The following is a 22765-nucleotide window of genomic DNA, read 5'->3' as shown; positions in this document are numbered from 1 at the left end:
TTATCTCCATCAAGATAGCTAAAACACAGATGCAAAATGAAAAATATTAATGTAAAGCACACTTTTAAAATAATTCCTACAACTATGACAATGTAATTACCTGTTTAACAAAGTGAAAGCTTTTTTGCTTAATCCCTTTCTTTTCCTCTTCTCTATGAAAAATTTCATTTTAGTCTATTATACCACAGTTCTCTTGTATTGTCCTGACTCAGTTTCCCTAATTATCCTGACCCAGTCCTGACTCAGTTTCTCTAAGTGTTCTGCCTCAGTTTTTAATTGTCCTGCAAAACCTCCCCTCCCTCTTAATCAGAATATTTGATAAGGATAAAAGATCTTGTGTTTTAGAATATCAGAATGCCTCACCCCATCCCAAGCTATCAGAATATCTGATACCTTCTTATCAAGATGCCTTTCCCCAAGAACAGGGTGCCTCTCCTATTATGTCATCCCCTTCTCCAGAGGCTCACCCACCCTGTCAGAGTCCCATTCCTGCTCTCAGCACCCAGACTCTGCCTCAGTCTATCCCTGTGTCTGAGCCATGTGTATATATGTCATTGAGAACCCACACTGTTTGCTGGATCCTTGGAGATGACAGTCTCATTCAGCCCTGGGACCAAATCATGGGTTCATTTGGTCCCAGTAAATCTCTCCCTTTTAAATACATTATTAAATACTCACACTTTCCCTTTTATCTCATCTCTTTTTGCTCTTTATTTACCAACATAAGAATTTTATTGCTTGACATTACTGATCTCTCAGTAACAAACCCTCAGTAATGAAATAAATCTATTTCCTGGAATTATATGTTTTGTCTGTGAAATCTTCATATCTGTTAATGAATATATTAAAATAAAATTTTGATTCTGCATTCCTGATATAATATATATATACAGTGAAGCTAATACTCAATCTAGACAAATATTAATAGATACTATTTTACTAGTTAGCTTCATAATTAATTATACTTCTCTTGTCAACAGAAATTTTATTTTTATATGAGACCTCTTTGATTTGTTTCAGTCACTACTATTGTCCAAAAGATAAGGTAGTTGAATTTTCTAAGTATATGGGAATTTCATTTAGATTCATCCTCAGTCAATATATTTTTCAGAAAGCAAATTCTAACTCTCAAAGTTTAACAAATGATTTTCCACACAGAACTATAAGTACCATACCAATTACTCTGTTTGCTAATTACATTGATCCAAGTATCCTATATGATGTTATTCAAGGCAAGTTAGTGAGGGCTCTTTAAAACAAAACATTTATAAAGCATAAAAACATCAACACTGATTTATGTTTAAGGGACCTACTTCTTTCTAGGGTAGAACTTGTAAATGGTTCTGGTTCATTTGTTGGCACTGGGCTTTCCTCAACAGCAGTCCTTTCAGCCTCTCCTGCTTTGCTGTTCTGAGAACGGTGATCTAATCCCTCATAATTCCCTTCCTGTGTATTCTGGTTCATACACATCAATGAAATGCCGGATACCAATATGCTACAAAACAGGGTGACGGCTGTGGTGATCATCTGTTAGTTAGAAAAAAGAAGTTATAATGTTCTTTTCAAAATCATATCAGTAATCTTAGTATGTTGATTCACAAAAAGAAAAGTTCAAAATTAACACATGACTCAAAATGATTTAGGATTTTCTTTTATGAATGAATAAAAAAATTTAATTAGCTGGTTCAAAGAAAGACACATGATAGTCTGCTTTTCACTATAGCAACTGTTCTGTTGGTATACTTTTATCAAATGGGTATTTAAAAAGACTGATTAACAATTGCTGGGACATCTCCTAAAAACAACAAAAAACTAAACCTCCAATCACTCAAATTATTTGGAAACCAACCTATTCCCTTTTTCAGCAATGTCTCTTCAATACTGTAGAACTACCTTCTGAAAAGAATGACATTTATTCATGCACAAGGCAAACAACTCATCAGTCTTTCAGTCCCTCAATTCTTTCCCACATCCTTTTCCCCTCCTTACTCTAACAGAATTCTCTATGCCCATTTTTATATGTACCCTATTTCTCAACTTTCTAACAACACCTTTCTCTTCTTAAAATTTTTAATCCTTAAAACATTTTTATTCTTTAAATTCTCAGCTAAAAGTAACTCAAAAGTCAAAAAGTTTTATTACTGTTTGAACTAATGACTCATTAAATGGCATTACAAAAATCATAAATAACTCATTTAAGAGAGTTAAATAATAATTCAAGCACAGAGAACCTGAGCTAAAAACAATTATAAAATGCAAAGTATTCATGACACTTGTTTTGACTAATCTAAGTAAAAGATGCTAATTAAAGTATAATTTACTTAATTTATCTGAGATGACTAAAGCTGTTTATTATATATATAATGTCAGCATTTTAAAGGATTATAGGATCATTATAGGATCATTGAGAGCTGAAAGGGACCTTAGAGATCACTGTATGGTGATTTGTCTAGAGTTACAGCTATCATGTTTTTCAGGTAATATCTGAATCCAAGTCTTCTCTTCTCAGCTGTAATGGAGTTTTAAAACCTTAAATTGGAAGTTGTTCATTGGAAGATTTTTCTTAAAACATTCCTCTTACCTGATCTTTCCCATAAAAAAAGGCCGAGTCAATGCTATCACCATTATGCTTTCCAGCTATCAAAAGAACACCCACGAGAAGTGCAGGAATGCTGCAAGACCAAGAGAAAGAGGAGAGACACAGAAAAGAGGTATCTGAATAGCAATTGTGTATATGAAAAGATATTAAGCATAAAGAAAGCTACCAACTCACCCCCATCCAGATATAATAATAATCCCTACAGGAATCTGTATTGCCTCTTTCTTCTTCAACAAAAGCAAAGAAATTGATAGAAGTCCTATGAACAAGATATATCAAAAAGAAGGGAAAATTTGTCAACTATGTGGCATTATTATACAAACAAAGCAAATTAAACCAAGAGTAGTAAGCTGCAAACCAAGCCTGCATTTTAGCATTCTGTTTTCTGACAACTTTCAGTACACAAAACTGCCACTAAAAGTCAAATAATACTATTGAGTAAAGATTTTAAGCATTGTTGATTTCCTATAAACTTGAATCGTAACTGTTATTCAGAGTCACCAGGAATGGTACGCCTATCATCCCTGGGGGACACAAGTCAGAAATGTTTAAAAAAAAAAAAAAAAAAAAAGTATTTTAGGGTTTAGGTTGGTTTGAACGAGATGACCTTTGATATATCTTTTACTTTTAACACATGTATTTTACACACTGGCCAGGGATGGAAAAATCTAATTGTTAATATTTTTAAAGAACTGCTATTGCTAAGTGTGGGCAGTCTTTCTTGTCCTTGGCAGGGAGTTTGCCATCCCATTATTTTGGGAAAACTCAAAAGAATTTGCATCAGAGATGAATTGATCAAGGGTCAACAGTCTTTCAGAAGTAGTACACCAAGTATCATTTGTTGAGTGGGGTTGGAGAAAGGAGAGAGGAAAAGTCTACCAATCCACTCTAAATAATGGAATGACAAGATAAAAAAGAAGGGAGTAACCTCAGACTATATTCTCCCTTACTTTGCCCAAGTCTTCTATGACTTTATGGTCACCAAATGATCTCCTAAAAAATAAAGAAGGCCACTTCCCTCAAATTATTGGGAGCATAAATTTGAGCTAAAGATGACCTAGAGATCCTTTAGTCCAACTCTTTCTCTCTCATTACACAGAGGAGAAAATTGAAGGCTAAAAAAGTTAAATTACTTGCCCAAAGATTCATAGGTAGTAAGTAGGAACAGGGATTATTTGAAATAAAGTCCTCTGACCCCAAATCCAACGCTAGTTATATTATATTAATAACCCAGTTAAGTTTTTTTATATCTTCAGAGTTGCTCTAAAAATTTAAATGAACCCAGAAGAAGGTACCAAATAGAAATATTGTCTAGTTCATAGTTTTGCCTAAGGAAAGCTTTTAGCTTTGCTACCCTAAATCATTTCATAGGTCATCAATGGTAGGTGTGCTATAGATTTTCAACTCAGAGATAGCAATGTTACAGGTCATCGTACAGACAAAGAAACTAAGGACCAGAGAGTCCACTCAAAATTTTGTTTTGTATAATAAATGATCAATTAAATGTCCATTTAGCAAATTTTTCCTTCTGAATATAATTCAATAATTAAAAAAACCTTTTTTTCCTAGATTAAGTAACTTAATCTAGATCTAAAGAGTATAATTTATAAACTGATTCAATTGGATTAAATGACATCACATCTTCCCAAAGTTTAAATAATTCATGTTGTTCAAAGTATTTTGTGCAAATTGAAAAAACTCTAAGGTGCCATCTCACACTTCCCAGAAAAACAATTAAGGAGACTAAATGTCCCCTTTTTATCAATACAAGTTATATTCACTTCTTTTTTCTGTTGTTTTTAATCTCTCCCATGGTTTTTCCCTTTTTGTTCTGATTTTTCTCTCCCAATATGATTCATAAAGAAATGTGTATTAAAAATCAATAAACTTACTAGAAAAAAAAAAAAAAAGAAAGCGTTTTGGAATTTCTCCTTTGGAAATACTTTAATAGCCAGCTTGCTAGTTGCATTTCAAAAAATTAGTCTTAATATGTTAGTTTCATCCCCCTTTTTGTCCCTCTCTTCTCTTCTAATTACTTGCTAACTGTTTTAATTTTAGTAGGCTTCACATAGCTATGAGGCACCACTATGACTCATTAGCCTCCCTTGCCACCCACGAGTTGCATTCTACTTCTGAAACCATAATCAAATCAATAATGCCAATGCTAGTATTCTCCTATAGATCCACTTCTCTTTCTTGTATATTTTTAAAACAAAATATTGTGCTGGCTACTACTCTCCTGAATTTGGAGAAAGGACTGTTTCTACTCTTATATTTATATCCCCATAAGTGCTATGACCTTTAACTTACAAGCATATCTAAGAGAATTATAGCCCAGTATCTGTCATATTAAGTGCTTACTAAATTTTTTAATTCATCCATTAACTCAAAAAGTACACAACTTTCATTTGTAATACAACTCACCTGTCCATAAATAGGTGCTATAAAGAGAACTATATAACACAACAAACACCAGAATTTGTCCAACAAAATTTTTCTCTTTAACAAAATTCCACATCATCATTCCAGCACAGACAATAGACTGTGGACAAAGATTTTAAAAAAAATTAATTCTAAGTAAAGAAAACTATAACATGCTAATACAAAAGAAAAGCTATCCATTAAGAAATTAATCATACCTATCACAAGGGTCATATTATACACATTTACTTTTAATTTGTTTTGAATAATGACTACAATATTTATATTCAGTATACTGTAGTACATGATAAACATCTACTAAATCAATAACATATTCACTAAAAACTGCCAACGGTCCTAGTTTTAATGATCAACTTTCTATCTAGCAGAATTCCAAAAACACTATAAAAACAAAATAAAACAAAAACTTTACATAGAAAATTATTAATTTTCCTTTCGATTATAGTTCAAAACAAAGATTCAGTCATTTAAAAATTCTATTTTTAACGATTTATTTCACACGTAATATGAGCAGTTATCTCACTGTTGAACATAGTAATCCTCAACATTGTGATACAGATTCATTTTCTTCCAAACCCTTCAGTGTTCTCTTGCTCAAGAATTTAGGCAGCTCATAGTATAGTCTGGTACCATGACTTTCTCTGGGACACATGTAACAGAGATATACAGTGAAAACTACCTAGGAATACTGGATCCCTGAGCCATATTACTTTGTCATGAAGAAATCACAGTATAAGGTAAGCCACAAATTTAGCTGTCCAAACTTTTTTTTTTCCTGCTCATTTGTTGCCTGTAGGCAATTTCATGTTTTGGAGAGAGGCTGGCTAAGGCCTAGGGGCAACAATTGCTGTTTATACCCCAGGCTATTAAGCTTCACTGACTTTCTTAATTTGGAAACATTCTCAGAACCATTAGAGAAGTTCTTATCTCATTTCAAATTATTACAGAAACACTGAAGTAATTCATATCAGATAATAACGGGAGTATCAAATTCTAACTGATTTGTAGTTTGGTAACTTTTTTTTTTTTTAAACTAGGAAAGATCTGAGAATATAACAAAGTCAAATATTCTTCCTCCTAAAGGAATAATAATCTTTCACAATACTCAGAGTAATTCTTAAGAAATTCTTATTTCTAAAAACCTGTAAAGTTTTTTTTACTAACCTGAGCAATGAGTAAATTAGTTGTTAGCATATGAGGAAGCTGTTTATATTTCTTACTCAGAAGTAGAACAGCAAGAGACCAAATCTGAAAGATTAAGGGGTTAATAGCTTATAACATGGTTTCAATTGAATACATATCTAGTTACCCATTAGTCAGCTATTTTAAAAAAATTCCTACTTTAAATAGTCTGAGATTACATTTCAAAATAAAATGTAAGTACCTAAAGTAAAAAAATCAGGGAAATGATGCTTTTACCTGAAATTCTTCCTTAAATAGAGCCTTTGAGAATATCTAGACATCCAGAGCTATTTTTGGATTATCCCTACATTTCAATTTTTTGTGGATAGAATAGAAGCAGGTATAGTTGAGTGCTATCATCTCATAAGTAGTTAAGTGTCTGTAGACAGAAGAAAACTTCTACATGCTTTATTAAATCTCTCATTTTCTATTTTTGCTCTTTGAGCTCTCCAGATTTTGTTTATTGTTGTTTTACTCTTTGTTTTCAAAGAGGACAAACAACCCGACAGAGTATTATCTTGACAACTCAAGTGAATGGGATTAAAGACCCAATTAATAATCAGATACACAATCATCAACCCGATGGCCCAGGATGAAATAGATGACTTTGGGATCTTGGATGTCTGACTTCAACTACCTAAGTAGTATCCCCCTAATTCACTGATGGGTTTGTGAACCATCATATACCCTCAACTTGGTATAGTGCACTGGCTGAGGTTTACCGGGGTGTGGCCACTGCATATGCTACAGCCTCTTAGAGGTATAGGTGAGACCTGAGTACTAAGTGGACACTAAGGATAGATGAGCAGCACTGGAAAGGACTCAGCGAGCTCTCAGACTAATGGTGCTAGTCCTTTGAGATGCTTGCCAGATAACTATATTTTTTAAGGACATATAGAGATGCATATCCAAATATATGTAGCACTAAGCCCTAAATATAACACTCCTCCATGCTTTATTCTCTGAATGAAAAAGTTGCTAGTCTTTAAATTAGATTAAATTAATTAAATCTTCTGGCTGCTTTGTTACCTCACTACTAAGCAAATGGCAATGTTGTCCATACGGTTCTTATTCCTAAGACTCAACATAAAAACCTTAATATGACAAAAAGAGAACTTGAAACATTTTGTGAACTATATTCTCTGTTGATAAAACAACAGCCAGATTCTTTTCCTCTCTTTTATTAGGTATTTAAAACACGATTTAAAATCAAACTATGATTTATGATTAAGCTCACGATCAGATGGACTATAAAATAGTGAAATTCAAATTCAAAGCCAGACCTTTGATTGTTGATCTGCTACCTTGACCAAACAAACAAACCAACAAACAAAACCACCAATAAACCCCAAACCAACCATTTTTTTCAAATTCCTGATTCTTTTCTATAATAAAGTTGCCTCTGACATAAGTTTGTGGTTGTCATTTCATTTTTACTTAGTTACTTACCAAAGAGACCAAACTGACGATACTTATGTCAAAACTAACATTCTGGATGGCATATGCCATGGGCTTTGGATCCATGGAAGGAATGGTTAGTAACCATGCAGAAACATACATAATTGGAGCTGAAACAAAAGTGCTTATCACCATCCCTGAAGTTATCTGTAAACAGAGATCCATTTAGGGAAAGATTGACAATTCTGCTTAAAAAAAAAAAAAAAAAAAAAAAAAAAGCAAACTTTGTTTCCAGAGAATACCAAAGATAAACTAAATCATTTAAAAAAATGTTAAATGTTGACACTAAATATAATCTTTTTTTCAGTTTCCTTGAAATGATACCTGATAAATTAGCTTTCTAAGTTTATTTCTCTAATCTTAATTACTCAATTTTATACCTGTACTATCCATACAGTATAAAATTATGCTATTAATTGCTACTTTTCCCAATATTTTTTGGCATAAACCAAAGATTTAAGGAAGTTTCTAAACAGTTTTCAGAACTTCCATAGTAATTAAAATATAGACTTATATAAAATATAGACTAAAATATAGATAGGCATCATGATTTGAAAAGGAAAATTACCTTTTGATTGAAAAAAAGTAAGAATATCTCCAATACTTAATTGCCAAGAACATTGGCTGATAAATTTTCTTAGAGTCTTGTTCATTCATACTATTTGAAAACTTTTCTGACCAATGTTTTTAGAAGGTGATGAGTTTATACATATTACTCTAAATCATTGATAATTTAATATTAGAACAGTATAAGTGCTGTTTATTGTATTATACCAAATTTAGGAGTTTATTATCTGGTAAACTGAACATATTGATCAAAATTTACATTTACACAATATTTTGTGATGATAAAGGACTTCCCCATACATTATCTATATTGGTAGAACTGATATCTCAAACACTGAAAATTTTCTTTCCTATAATATACTTAAGTATAATTATCAAAAATTCCAAACTAAGCAGGTAAAAACAAAATATGAAACAATTCACAATAGAATCTGAATAAAGATGAAGTATTTAACAATATTTATTACACAGAAAGAAAAAAATACTATTTCTATATATATAATGAATAAACAGATTTAATATATGTATAAATACTTGCCACATCAGTATATGCATGTCAAACCAGAGGTGTCAAACTCAAAGCCCAATTCTGAGTGCTGCCCCAATCATATTAAAATGTAACTGGAAAATTTTAACAAAACAAATAAAAATATATCATAGATGGTATTAATTTGTGGTTTTCTAAGTCAATATTTAGCCCAGGAAGATATGTTTATATTTAAGTGTGACACCACTGTGCTACATAATCAAGAAAATAATGTTGATTTCTACATTATAAAACTACCACACTTTTACAAAGTGAATTATTTCTAAAATAATATGTACATACAATCTCTACTTCCATGTTGAACTGTGTTGCAAAGATAGCCACTCCTGGTGCTACTGGAAAGACTCCATATAAAAATGCATAATTGGATAAGCTAGTATGATTCACTAAGCCACCAGTCTTGTCCAAAAGTTCCACCATTTCTCTACATAGAAGTGGCATCACCAGGCTGAAAAGAAAGTCAGTCATTTATATTGCAATAAAAAATTCCAGTTCTTAGTTCACCCTCGTTTCCTGTGTTTTCTTATTAGCAGCTATTTCCATGAATTTAGACATAGTTTGTTATCTCTCTTGCAAACAAGTGTACTCTCATGCATGGTGAAATCCATATATTTTGAGTATGAAACGTAGGTATAGTTTGTTGAAAGCACAAAGCATGTATCCTAAGGCTACTTTTAAAAAATGATTCTGACTTTATTTTTAACTTAACTCATCACAGGTCATTGACATATTTAAATCACTTGGTAAAAAATTTCAGGCACAGTATTTGATAGTATTTCAAAAATAATTTATTTTATTCTTCGATTTTCCTTTTTCTTATTGGTCTATTTAAAATGTTTTAAGATATATGTATAGTGTGAAAGTTGACAAGAAATTTTCAGGAAAATTATTGAAAAGCTTTTAGGAAAATCAAACATTTCAATAAAATTTGATAGGTATTTAGAAAAAAAAAGATTACTAAGACATCATTAGTTATAAAAAAAAAAAAAAAGCCTGCTAATAATTTAGCCATAAAGTTTTTAAAAATCCTTAGAATTAACTCTACCCTTTAGAAAACAACATTATTATCTGTTTGAGGATTTTTAAGAACAAGATACAATTGAGAGTAAGACTTGAAATTCAGTATAGCTAAGAATCAATTAATATACAAATATTTCTAGAGCCCCTTGATTTCCAAATTAAAAAAATAGCAAACTAAAGTGATTTTTATATCAAAGCTTAAATAAACCTTCAGTAAAGACTGACAAAAAAAGTGGCACTACACCATCAATACACATGGCACTTGTTGATCAGAATATGGCCTACACATAAACTCAAAGAATGTAAATGCCAAAAGGAAGTCTGACACCTTATTGTATAGGTGTGGGGAAAAAAATAAAAAACAAAACTAGAAGAGATTAAATGACCTTCTCCAAAGTATTATAGCCAAAAAGTAAACCACATCAGGACCATAACTTATAGTTCCTGAATTCCAACCCAATAAATACGCTAGTAAGCAATGATCCTTATCGGGAGCACATTGTGATTCCTCTTGAGAGTACATTGTAAGTAATTTTTAAAAATCTTTTGCTCTTTAGTCTAAAAGCATTTATCCTTTTCACAAAAAAAAAAAAAACAAACAAAAAAAAAACAAAAAAAAACAACCCAACTTTCTCCATTAGAAAATTTAAGAGATTATGACACTGATAATATAAGAAAAAACAATAATAAGTCAAATCAAGAAATACAGTAGAAAACAAAGTCTGAATTGTAAACTGAAAGGAAGAACAATTATATTTTATATGTAAAGAATGGCTGATAGCGCTACTACTGTTAGGACAGTAATTATTACTGTAGCAATACTAAAAATTATTTTCCTTAATGGGAATACACTAATCACATATTTTTCTAAGTTTTCACTAATAAGAACATTTAGATATTACATGGAATATGCTGTATGTCAAATTATACTACAACTACATTCATTTAATTGATTTAAAATATTCAAATAAAAGTACTAAACATTGTGCCTGTGTCCCAAGCTACTCTGTATAATATCTCAGTAAATCATCTAGACTGGATTATAACTTCACAGCTAATAAGCTTAACAAAATTTACTAAGGAGCTATAAATTATTTTTTTAAATATGCTGGGATCAATCGATAGAGAGGAGTGTTCATTAGCCTCAAACATAAATAATTATTTTCTTTTCTAAATCCACAAAATAAATTCCATTAAATTAAAATCCTCCTACTTGGAGAAGTGTACTGTGGCATGGTAGGGAGGGGACCTATCTTGGAATCAGGAAGACCTGACTGACATAAATTGGGCAAGTAGCTTTGAAGAGTTTCTGATTGATTTTGGTATTTGGAGTTTCTACAATAGGCATGTCCCCATCTCCCAAAACATGAAATTCATGCAAGACACCTAGAAGAAAAAAAAATACTGAGCAAAAAAGAAGTGAAAGAAGCCTTTAGGAAGTGAAATCAATATCTTCATCTACATTTAGTGATATGCAAAAGAGTAAGGTATGCAAGTGTAATGAGGAAGTAACTTTCTAGAAAAAAAATACATTTTTCTTTCATTTTAAGTAAAGACACTATTCCTAATATATTAAAGTAGAAGAAACTAGCAGCTGGAGGAACTTCCTCCAAAATCATGGCTAAGGCTTTCCCCCACAATAACCTTTAAAGTGGTAGAGTTTCCATAAGACACAGACCCCACATTAAAAAACAAAAAAAACTTACAGTTTAGCTGTGATTAGCAGAATTATTGCAACAAATGCAGATTTCTTCAATTTTTTTATTTGTCCCACCATTGTGAGACCAAGATAAAATAGGGCTGAGCCAGAAAAAGAACTCCCAAGCCCATCCAGAAATTTTTCCATGTAAACTGGCACCTTTTGGCCAAGAATAAGATTGAAGGCAATTCCAATGAAGACCATAAATACAATAGGGTTCTGCAGCACACGCAAAAGTCCAAGTCCAACTATTTTCACTTTGTTTTGTGAGGTATCACGATTCTCTTTGTATTTTTGGATTTCACAGAAGATAAATCCTATAGGGTTTAGCATCATAAGAGATATTGGAGCCACCAAATAAATGTACTCAAGGTATTCTGGATAAGTAGTTTGATATAAAGCTTCAACTGGAAAACAAGAGTTAAAAATGATTACCAAATGATATATTATTTAAATAAAGTATACATAAAATGCTTCCATGTGCATAATTACAAATATTTCCAAATAAACTTAAATACAGGTTGATCACATTAGCCTGTTTGACTCAAAATACTTTTGAAAATACCTGGAAATGAAGGTTACAAAGTTAGATATTTTGAACATTATGCTATTAAACATTGTATACAACTTTATTGTGTTAAGTAATTGTTTTTAATAGTTACAGAAAAATTCTACTAATTTTAACTAACAGGTTACTAACTGGGGAAAGAATGGTTTTCATGTTTTAAGTTAAAGAAAGGATAAACCCTTGGCTTAGAATGTAATGTGCGATATGAAGCTAAAGACTATTGTTTAGATAGAAATTTTGGAATACAAGCTAGCTCAAAACTGAAAGCAGAGGGGGAAAAAGATCTAAACCAAAAAAGCATTAAACATTAAACATCCACTATGTGCAATAATATGCATTTAAAAATAAAAACCAACCTTCCTTCTAATAATTGTATTTAGAATATTAATTTGTATTACATTATGGCCTTGCTTTTAAAAACTTTCTGGTCAGAGTAGGCATTTTAGGGTTAATTCTAAAACAGAAAATAACTAAGAACATGGTGCTCCTCAGCTCTGGCTCCTTTCCCTATGTCCAAGCAACTGGACAATTCTCAGATGACTTCCCCTTCCCATCACAAAGATCACCAAAAATTTAATAGGAATTAATTTAATGTGTTCATCTTTCTCAGAAATGTCTGTATTTTTTCAGGGGGTAATGCCAAAATAAAAATTTTTTACACAACTACATGTACAATGAATGGCAGCTAGATGAAAAGTGTATTGACTGGCAATATGTCTTTCAGTAAATTATAATCCTGACTTCAATCCAGCCTATTTTAATTGTCATACATTTTCACAATGTAAGATCAGATTTTAAAATCTTTTCCAAACTACTTAATAAAATAAAATGATATCCTATTTATTTAAAAGAATAAATTAAGAAACAAGCAGATGGAAATATATGCCTAAAACTGCATCTACATTTGGGAGTAGAAGCAGCATTTATATCCTACAAATTGTAGAAATCTCAGGCTACTACTTAATCTGGTATATGATGTCCCTTTACATAAGACTTCAAGACTACCCTTGTAGACAAAGGTTTCAGTGAGCTCTGAAAATAACTCTTATTCCACCCACTAAAACCTATGCTTCTCAATCAGCAATGTATTTTGCCAAACACACTGCTTCATGTGGTAACGATAAAGAACTTAATTATTTCGGCAGTGGGTGCTATGTAAACTAAATGAATGTGTATAAGAATACAGGTTTATAGTTTATTTGATATTATAGATTAAAAGAAAAGAAAAAGTCACAAGGAACAAGATAAATATTTACAGTATGTGAAAGATTAAGTTTCTAAATTTACAGAAGGATAACATAAACTGATAAGTAAATATTCATCTACCTAGTCCACTGAGATACTTATATAAAGTATATTCCAAAACTTACATAACCAAGTTATTTAACTTTTGTAATTTCACCTTCATTCATCAGTTAAGATAACTTGTTTGGAGAATATAACCTTGAATTTTCCATTTTTTTTAACATAAGTACTTACTTAGGTGATGGGTATGCTAGCAGAGCACAAGTACCAAAAAGTACTAACAATACTATCACACCAAAAGCCCTCAAATATGGTCCTAGCAACAGACATCTGTTTTTATGGTCCAATCTAGCTAAGTATGGAGGGGCTCGTCACTAATAGGCTGATGAATTCTTTGGCCATGGCAACTCGGAAAAGAAAGAAAAATATTAATATGGCTCCCCTTACATTTCTGCAGTAAAGGTAGTAGAGTGGTTGAAAAGAGGATACTAACACAATGAATTTTCAGACTACCTATAAATACTAATTCAGCTGCTAGTACTCTAAATATGGGGTTATTGCCCAATAGCAAAATGGTAGACTTTGTAGACTCAAGTCTTAGAACATGGAACATTCTTATCAGAACCAATATCTGAAAATGTACAACTTTAATTTTTTTGAAGGTATTATTTTAAACTGCCATAACTAATGAACTCTGTTCATTAACTGATGCAAACTAAGCTAAGTTAATCTCGACATTTTGACTATAATTGGAAAAAAAGGATGTCTCATAGGTTCTCCTTGGAGAGGCAAATAAAATAATTAGTATAGCTGGTTTTTACTGTGCATACAAAGACAACAAGCTATATTATTTCATGCAACATTTGTTCAAGTTATACTGCAATGCTGATGATAAATATCTACAGAAAGATTCCTATGAAAATGATTACACCATATACATATATTGTATTTAACTTATACTTTAACATATTTAACATGTATTGGTCAACCTGCCATCTGGGGTAAAGGGTGGGGGGAAGGAGGGGAAAAGATGGAACAAAAGGTTTTGCAATTGTCAGCTGAAAAATTACCCATGCATATATCTTGTAAATTAAAAAACTATAATAAAAAAAAAGAAAATGATTACACCTTATTAATAATACCAGTTAAAAAAATATGGGGAAGCAAGAGATTCTACAAACAATGATCAACATCTTTCAAATTATATCAAATTACAAGGCAACATACTTTGTTATTTAGTTAATTCAAGCAAATTTAGGTATGGAGAAAAATACTGACTGGGGCCGACTTTCCTATGTATGCTAATTTTTAATACTAATTTAAATTTAAATAATCTTCACTTCAGCATGAGCATCTTTGATAAGCATCTTAGAACAGACATACTTCTAAAAAAGTATTATTATAAAAAGTATTTTAAAATTAAATTTGATTATGATATAAATTATCATTCAGACCTAACAAAATGGGAAGGAAAAGAAGAAAGGTGAACATTTTAGACTATCAGATTCCTTTTAGCAAAGGCAAAATCTGGGACTTGGGAAATGTTCATTTATCCATGTTATCCAAATACCCCATTACCATAGATTGAAAGCTTTAATTTAAAAGAAATCTGGTCTTGAATTCCACTAATTCTTGCTAGAAATAAGATATATTTACATTCAACACATTCTGTTGTCTTTTGCTATAGTTACCAAATATTCAATTAGAAACAAAAAACAGTATTGAAATTTTGGTTTTTAAAACATGGCAAAAGGACCAACTCTTTCACACTAAATGTACTGTAAAATGTGATGGGTAGAAAAGGGGAAAAAATATGATTTAGAACTAATCAATATTATTCTAAAGGTTAGTTAGGCTCTTAAAAAAAAGTCAGACTAATATGGAAATGTTTTGCATGACTGCAACAAATATAACCTATATCAAATTGCTTGCCTTCTAAATGAGGGAAGAGGGGAAAAAAGCAGGGAGAGAATTTGGAACTCAAAACTTTTAAAAATAAATGTTAAACGTTTTGGTCAGGTATACTTATTGTGTATCTAATTTATATTTTAATATATTTAACATCTACTGGTCATCCTACCATCTAGGGGAGGGGGTGGGGGAGAGGGTAAGAGGTGAAAAATTGGAACAAGAGGTTTGGCAATTGTTAATGCTGTAAAGTTACCCATACATATAACCTGTAAATAAAAGGCTATTAAATAAAAAAAAAAAAAAAAAAAAAAAAAAACACAAATGTTAAAAATTGTTTTTAATAACGGTTTGGTCATGTATACTTATTGTGTATCTAATTTAAATTTTAATATATTTAACATCTACTGGTCATCCTACCATCTAGGGGAGGGGGTGGGGGAGAGGGTAAGAGGTGAAAAATTGGAACAAGAGGTTTGGCAATTGTTAATGCTGTAAAGTTACCCATACATATAACCTGTAAATAAAAGGCTATTAAATTTTTTTAAAAAATTGTTTTTATATTTAAACCAATATATTTTTGTTTTATTACAAAATTGTAATATTTTGTTTTATTTATTTATATAAATATAAATAAAATATTAATATAAATATATTAATTTATATATAAATTATATATTATTTATATATATAATATATATAGGGGGAAAATAAAATATAAATAAAATTTTTAAAATAGACATTTAAAGGATACTTTAACTCTTAACATCTGGAAAAATACATGGTTTAGCTCATATTTATCATTATTATATTTTTAAAGAGAAAAAATCATTAGCAATTTTTGTTTTTCCTGAGGCAGTTGGGGTTAAACAACTTGCCTAGGGTCACCCAGCTAGGAAGATTAATAGCAAATTTTAAGGAAAAACATAACTATAAACATCCCCAAAAAAGAAAATCCTCATACTGTAAAAACTTTCTTTGCTACTAAAAGCTTAAATATTCTAAGACATTTGGATAAAGTAATTAAACATATGAATAATAAAAATATAGGAAAAAAAACACCTTACCTATAGGATATCCCAATGCAAAATCATTGCTTTGTGTAGCAAATATAGGGAACAATCCAGCTTTGCTAAATCGACTGTCAGGACGGGCAACTAATAATGTTAACACACACACGATAAAAAATATAGCAGCTTTAGCAACTAAGATACTATAAAGGAAGGACCAATTTACATTGGAAAAATTAAGTATAACCATGTTTTTGAATAGTAAAGCTGGAAGTGCAAAATGGGAAACAAAATTCCCTAATCCTTTGGCCTGTGTTGATGTTATAATGTGGGCCCTTCCTGCTACATATCCACAAAGGATTATGCCAAAGCATTCTAACAAGGCTGGGAAAAGACTCGTTATTGACATCGATGGAGGACTACTGGTGGAATTGAAATGATAGGCTACTGTTGTAGGTAAAGAACTGGTCATGTTGACTGACGAAGAGAGGTTATTTGAAGTCAGGCCAGCAAAGGAATTCATTTTTTTCTCACCAGATTGCTCCAACTAAAATTCTGGAAAAAAAGCAAATAAAATTCAGTGTGATTTGATAAATCTGAGTATTTCTGTTAAAACAGTACATTCTTCAATCTCTTCCCCCTACCTATTTCCCAATAAGAACGTTAGTAGGACAGGTAAATAAACCCACTCCCCTCTATTTAAGAGAAATACAATGGAAAAATAGTTCATATTAATTTTAAGCTTTAAAAATATATTCAATTAGAATGCAGCTCTACTTGCAATGATTATGTATGTTATCAGACAAGTAAGAAAAAAATCTGAGTAAATAAGGTATATATCAAATATTGCCAATTACATAGGTGCTTTCTCTGCAGAAGAAATTTTTGCTATTCCATTTGGCACCTTTGGCTTAGTAAAATTTGAGAATTATAAAATAACTATAGGATAGCGTGTCAACACAATCATACATCTGGAATTGGAAGTGATCGAGTCATCTTAACCAACCCTATATTGTTACAGATCAGGAAAATACATTATATCTTCCTGTATCCACATACATTCCCAATAATAGCTTCTGATATCACTAGTACTACTTACTCTAGATTCATTTTGGAATCCTAAGTCCCACTCTTTAATTCTAGAGCTCTAGAAGAGTCTCTTGGGCAATGGAAACCTTCTTGAAGCAGACTAATTTTGGGGACTGCCTTAAAAGGTTTCAATCTAATTCCCAGTTGAACCCAGAAAAATCCTTAAGGTACCCTAAGCATTTCTCAAGCTAAATGCTTACTATATAGGTCAATGAAAGAGCTAATATTTATTGGCTAATGAGGAATCTCAATAGAAAATTTCCAAGTAGAAAAGGAAAGAAAAGAATGAAGAGATATGGATAAAGCCTAATGATAAGCTTCAATATTTTTCCTAAAGTCAGTTTCTACTTCCCACCTTTCTATTTTCCTCTGAAAGTCTCCTACTTAAGTCCAAAGCAAATAGGTTAAAAGGAGAAAGTTGATTAAACATGAGGGACCTTGGGGGGAAAGGGAACAAATAGGAAAAGATCCTAGCCATCTCTTAGCACTATTTTGTGAGAAAAAAAGAGCAAATTAATTTTTCAAGTTTTACAACAAACCCTCATAATAAACCAACCTATGTTTGCCCTTCTGTTGCCTTATGCTATGCCTTATTTTGTATCTCATCAACTACTATGTATGGTTTTAATGGAGAAAAGTACAGAAAGATTGACATGCTATATAAAAACAAGTCCAGAACCAAGTTACATAAGCTAAACAAAAAAATGTGATACTTTAATGGGAACTCTTTATTTTTTTTGGCTAACTTCCAAGCATCAAATCCTTTTTTGAGCTCAGCTAAACACCTGTTTGTAAGCCTGAAGGAACTTCAGGACTCCAAAGAACTGTAATTTCACCAGTATAGACACTCACTTTCTTCACTGATATAAAGAGCAATACCTCTAGAATTCAGTAGATTAAGTACCTAGCATATAGTGTCTTGCCCAGAGCAGCCACTTAATCAGCATTTGCTGAATAGAATCAATGATAAATTCAAAGAATTTTGCTGGGGCCAAAGGAAAAAAAAAATTACCCCAAAGGCAATCTGGGAACCGCACCTTTTTGAATTTAGGTTGATGCTTAGACAGATATACTTTATCACTAAGAGCAAGCCACAGAGTTAAATACAAAAGTTCATAAAGGTCTTGGCAGGACTTGCTAGAGTTTGTACTTGATTGGCACAATCCTCAAAAATTCAAGGTAATCACCATATAACAGGGGGGTATCAGAAGACAACTTTAGAAGAAGAAATGGTGATAAGGGGTAAAAAAAAAAAAAAAAAAAGAGAGAGAGAGAGAGAGAGAGATAGCAAAGAATTATCCATTTTATCCAGAGTGCTACTACTGTCAGGCATTTTTATACACTTCATGTGGCAATAGCATGGCTGGTTTAGAGCTAGGAAGGACTTCAAGTTCCATCTCTGACACATCCTGACTGAGTGACCCTAAGGGAATCACTTAACCTTTCATATTCTTTCATATTCATAACCTTTATACATAATCTATAATACAACCTTTTGTATTCTAGGCTGTAAAATTGCACAGAAAGAATTGGCTTGGGATTGTTAGTGGGAGATTCTTCTTGCAATAAAATCACATCTTTAGTCACTATCTCCATTCTATCTCATTCTGTGTATTATGGTGCCCAGATTGGTATAAAAGAAAATCATGTAATACAATTCTTAGGACTGAATATCAATCATTTCTTCTACACACATACTGCATGTCTACCATTTACATTAAGCAAATGAATGAAATAGGCTGTGATTAAGGCTCAAAGTAACTTAACATGTTGAAGTAGAGAAATAATAATGCAGAACTTTGTTTATGAAGATTTATTAAGTCAGACCCAATTATATGCAAGGCAAGAGCTATTCCCACAAGGTATATCTTCAACTTTTTTTTTTTTTTAAAGAGAAATGTGATACAGCTTAATTATGTACATAAGCAGGAACCAGTATGGCAAATTTTATTTGAGTTAGGTATAGCTAAAGTGTGCTATTATTAAAGTCAAAAAATTCAGTTTTAAGCTTTTATGTTTGTTGAATCTCAAAAGGACCAAATCTTAGAGTTTCAGGAATAAGTTTTCATGCCAAAAAATATATGTAATTAACATAACATCTCAGAGTCCAATGAGGGGGGAGGTAGGGAAGGGTTGTTGTGAGGATCAAATGAGATATTTATAAAGCACTTATAAAGTTCTCGGGCACAGACTAAGTACTTAATAAACCCTTAATCACCTATGGCCCAAGATAGGTGCTATATATAGCCCTTATTGAATACCTATATTGTGTGATAAGTCTTTTGGAAATTCTTCTCATTTGATCCTCATGACACTCTAAAAAGCATGTGCTTTTCTTATCTCCAGATTATAGCAGAAGAAATTCAGGCAAACAAAAGTGAAATGACTTGCTCAGGGTCACACAGCTAGTATCTGAGGCTATAGTAGAACTCAGAAGTTTTTGACTCCGGGTCCAGCTGTCTCAAACAAGAAATAAGTTTTTTGCTTCCTGACAATAGCAATAATGACAAGTTTTTTGTTTTTGTTTGTTTTTTTACCAAGCAGGGCAAGTAACTGAGATGTTTGATGACATGCTAAAGAAGAAAAATAACTAGTATATCTGAGGAAGGAGTAATAGTCATGACTATTTTACAAATACTAAGGGGCACAATATTTAAATAACCACATCAGTTTCTCTATAGGAATGAACTCATGATATGTGCGTATGAGTGCGCGCGCGCGCGCACACACACACACACACATACACACAGATACAGAGATTCACAGATTAAAAACAAGCCAGGGTCAATTTTTGGGGGGGGGGGGGGGGGACAAGTTACTGGGTAAGAGATAAACTGCTATAGAAATAAAAATCCAATAAAAAACTAATCTAAGCAGTCTGGTTTCGTTATTGGACATGTAATTTCACCATCACAGGGAGTTCCCAGATAGGCACAAGTTCTACACTTTTATAGTGTTGAGAGAGTTACCTCAGGCACTAGTAATTGAAGTGACTGGTCTGGCCAGTATCCATAATCTGCAGGATTTGAACATAGGCCTCTCCCACTCCCTGAGCAAGCTGTCTATGCACTATATAGTACTGCCACTTAAATGAAGCAATTAATCAATGCCTCAAGACTAAGAAAAGTTAGGAGAATCAAGTGGTTAAAATGTGCCCATTACTTCCTTTAGTTTTATCTATTTAGTTATTATTTATTTATTATTTAGTTAGTTTTAGTTTATTTATTTATGCCACACAGGAAAAATTATTTCTATTCACGTCTACTACCTTAGCATTAACTCAAATAAACTAATCCAATAGTTTTAACTAGTCCAAACATTAGATAAAATCTGATGTGCTAAATTAACTGCCAACAAAACCTGAAGACACATTTAGGATTAAAGATATTTAAAATGAAAAGAAAGTACATGTCATAATGCCACAATAATGGCTTGGTTAATTTATTTGTATGTAAAATAGGCATTGCTTCCCTTCAATTCATATTCTTATCTCTTTAAAGGTTAAGCAACGGAGAGTGAAACAATATAAATTACTTTCAAATTGACTTTGACAGACGCGTGGCTGTACCACATAGAAGAAAACATTACGAAAGGCTTACAACATAAAATGAGTTTTAAGTTTTAAATAAAAAAAAAAAAAAGAACCAAAATAAGTTTTTTGAGTTATATTGAGTATTTTCACCTACCGGTCAAAGTTAAAGTCTAGATTCTGGTACTTAAAAAAAAAAAAAAAAAAAAAGTTGGCTGTCCTTAAAAAGGTCTCCCAGACCTTAATCTCACAACAGAATAAATGGAATGGGAAACGTAGCACCCTCATAAAACATTTAACAAACATTTGCTTTAGTGGATGGAAGTGAACCATTTTAGTCTTAAAAAACAGGGGTTAATGTGAAATGAAACTGGGTTCTGATTATCCCCCGAAAAAAAGATGTTCAGGCTGAATTAAAACACACACACACATCACACATACACAAACGCAACTCTTGCCCTCATCAGTACACTCTAACCACAGGACCCCCCCCCCCAAAAAAAAAAAAAAAAAAAAAACCATCTCCGGCTTAAATGCTTCCCAGCCCACTTCCTACTGACCTGAGGATGAAATGCGGCCGGGGACTCTCGGGACGGACAGCGTCCCTGCACAGGGCCAGGGCTCCCTTCTGTAGGCGGCGGAGCCGGGTCAGTCGGGCGTTACGGACGCCGGAGTGCCCGAGCAGATGCTACTCCGTCCACGGGCCTGCAAGGGGGAGGGGGGGAGTGAGCCAAGGGCTGAGGCTCGGGCGCAGGTGGCAACGCGAGCCGTCTGTCAGCCCCAGGGCGCCGGGGGGAGGCGGTAGGGAAGGACGTGGGAGGCACAATCCCTGTCACCGGGGCGGGGGGGGGGGGTTCAGATCCCGGGAACTCGAATTCCCGGGGGCCGGCGGCTGTTGGTTTCCAACGAGAGAATAGAGCCTAAACCTCTGAAGGAAGAGGCTGAGGAGTGACCTTCTCATGTCAGACCTCGGCTTGGCTCCCTCTGCTCCGTGGGTCCTGAGCCTGCTTTCTCACGCGCGAAGGAGCCGCAGCGCGCGGGCTGCAGGCCAGGGCGCAGTGAGAGGCGTCGAGGCAGAGTCAGGAGCGTCTCTCCCTCCCACCCCCACCAAGGTGTGGGCCGGGCGCAGACCCCTGCCCCCCCTTCCCCCCCCCCCCCCCCCCCCCCATCGAGGCCGCATAGCCCCGGGCGCGCGTGGACGCGCGTAGAGGGAGGGTGGAGGCGTCACACGCGGGGAGCCTCTCACCTGCCACCGCAGCTCCGGGGCCGCCGGCCGAGCCGAGCGGGCCACCAAAGCTTGGGGCTGGGCCGGAGTCTGGGGAGGAAGCCTCAGGCATCTCCCAGCCTGCCCCGAGCCTCCCGGTGGAGTGCCGGCGGGTTCTCGGGCAAGTTCCCGGAAAGGGAGAGCGTCACCCGCCCACCCTGGCCCCCAGCCTCCCCGCGCGCGCGCGCGCGCGCTCCCGACAGCTCCAATGGCTCCGCCTCCTGCAGGGCGCCCCTCCCCAGCCCGGTTCAGGCCCCGCCCCTCTCGGAGGACCGGAGTCCGGGGGCACCGAGGCGCCCCTGCTGGGACTGGGGGAACCGGAGACCTGGAACGGGTCGGCGACTACTTCCGCCGGGACCCTTTGGCCCAAGATGGCGGCGGCGGCGGCGGCGGCGGCGCGGAGGGGATGGGTCTCTGTAACCTTCCAGGCGTCCTCGAAAGGACTTGTCCTTCTCTGCGCTAGTCCCGCCTCCGGGGCGCCGCGGTCCCCACAGAGGGTCAACTTAGAAAGACCCACCAGGGCCTCGAAGCCGGAGAGGGGAGAAATGGGACGCGCAGTGGCCACTGTCCTCCGCCGCCCGGCCTCCTGTCTGAATGAATGGCCATCAGCTCAAATGGGGCTTATGAAAGCCGCGGAT

At 34.2% G+C, this 22765-nt stretch overlaps 1 protein-coding gene across 3 annotated transcripts in view; it reads right to left on the bottom strand.

Moving 5' to 3' along the window:
• GPR155 (G protein-coupled receptor 155) overlaps window positions 1-22318 on the bottom strand; it is a 41535-nt gene extending 19217 nt beyond the window's left edge. For 2 of the 3 annotated variants that reach the window (XM_031960435.1, XM_031960437.1), the window contains exons 1-11: window positions 22110-22317; window positions 21424-21568; window positions 16303-16800; window positions 11522-11921; window positions 9078-9243; window positions 7673-7828; window positions 6206-6289; window positions 5024-5141; window positions 2774-2858; window positions 2582-2672; window positions 1314-1527 (exon numbers count right to left, since the gene is read on the bottom strand). In XM_031960435.1, the coding sequence (XP_031816295.1) occupies window positions 1314-1527; window positions 2582-2672; window positions 2774-2858; window positions 5024-5141; window positions 6206-6289; window positions 7673-7828; window positions 9078-9243; window positions 11522-11921; window positions 16303-16768 (1780 nt within the window). In that variant the 5' untranslated portion in view covers window positions 16769-16800; window positions 21424-21568; window positions 22110-22317. Of the gene's footprint in view, window positions 1-1313; window positions 1528-2581; window positions 2673-2773; window positions 2859-5023; window positions 5142-6205; window positions 6290-7672; window positions 7829-9077; window positions 9244-11521; window positions 11922-16302; window positions 16801-21423; window positions 21569-22109 lie in introns of all 3 variants that reach the window. The other variant, XM_031960436.1, reaches the window with a different exon arrangement.
• Window positions 22319-22765: the final 447 nt, after the last annotated feature.

The sequence above is a fragment of the Sarcophilus harrisii genome, chromosome 3, assembly GCF_902635505.1.
Source record: "Sarcophilus harrisii chromosome 3, mSarHar1.11, whole genome shotgun sequence".
NCBI lineage: Eukaryota > Metazoa > Chordata > Mammalia > Dasyuromorphia > Dasyuridae > Sarcophilus > Sarcophilus harrisii.
Note: the sequence above shows the minus strand (reverse complement) of the source record. Positions and strands in the feature narration are given on the sequence as shown.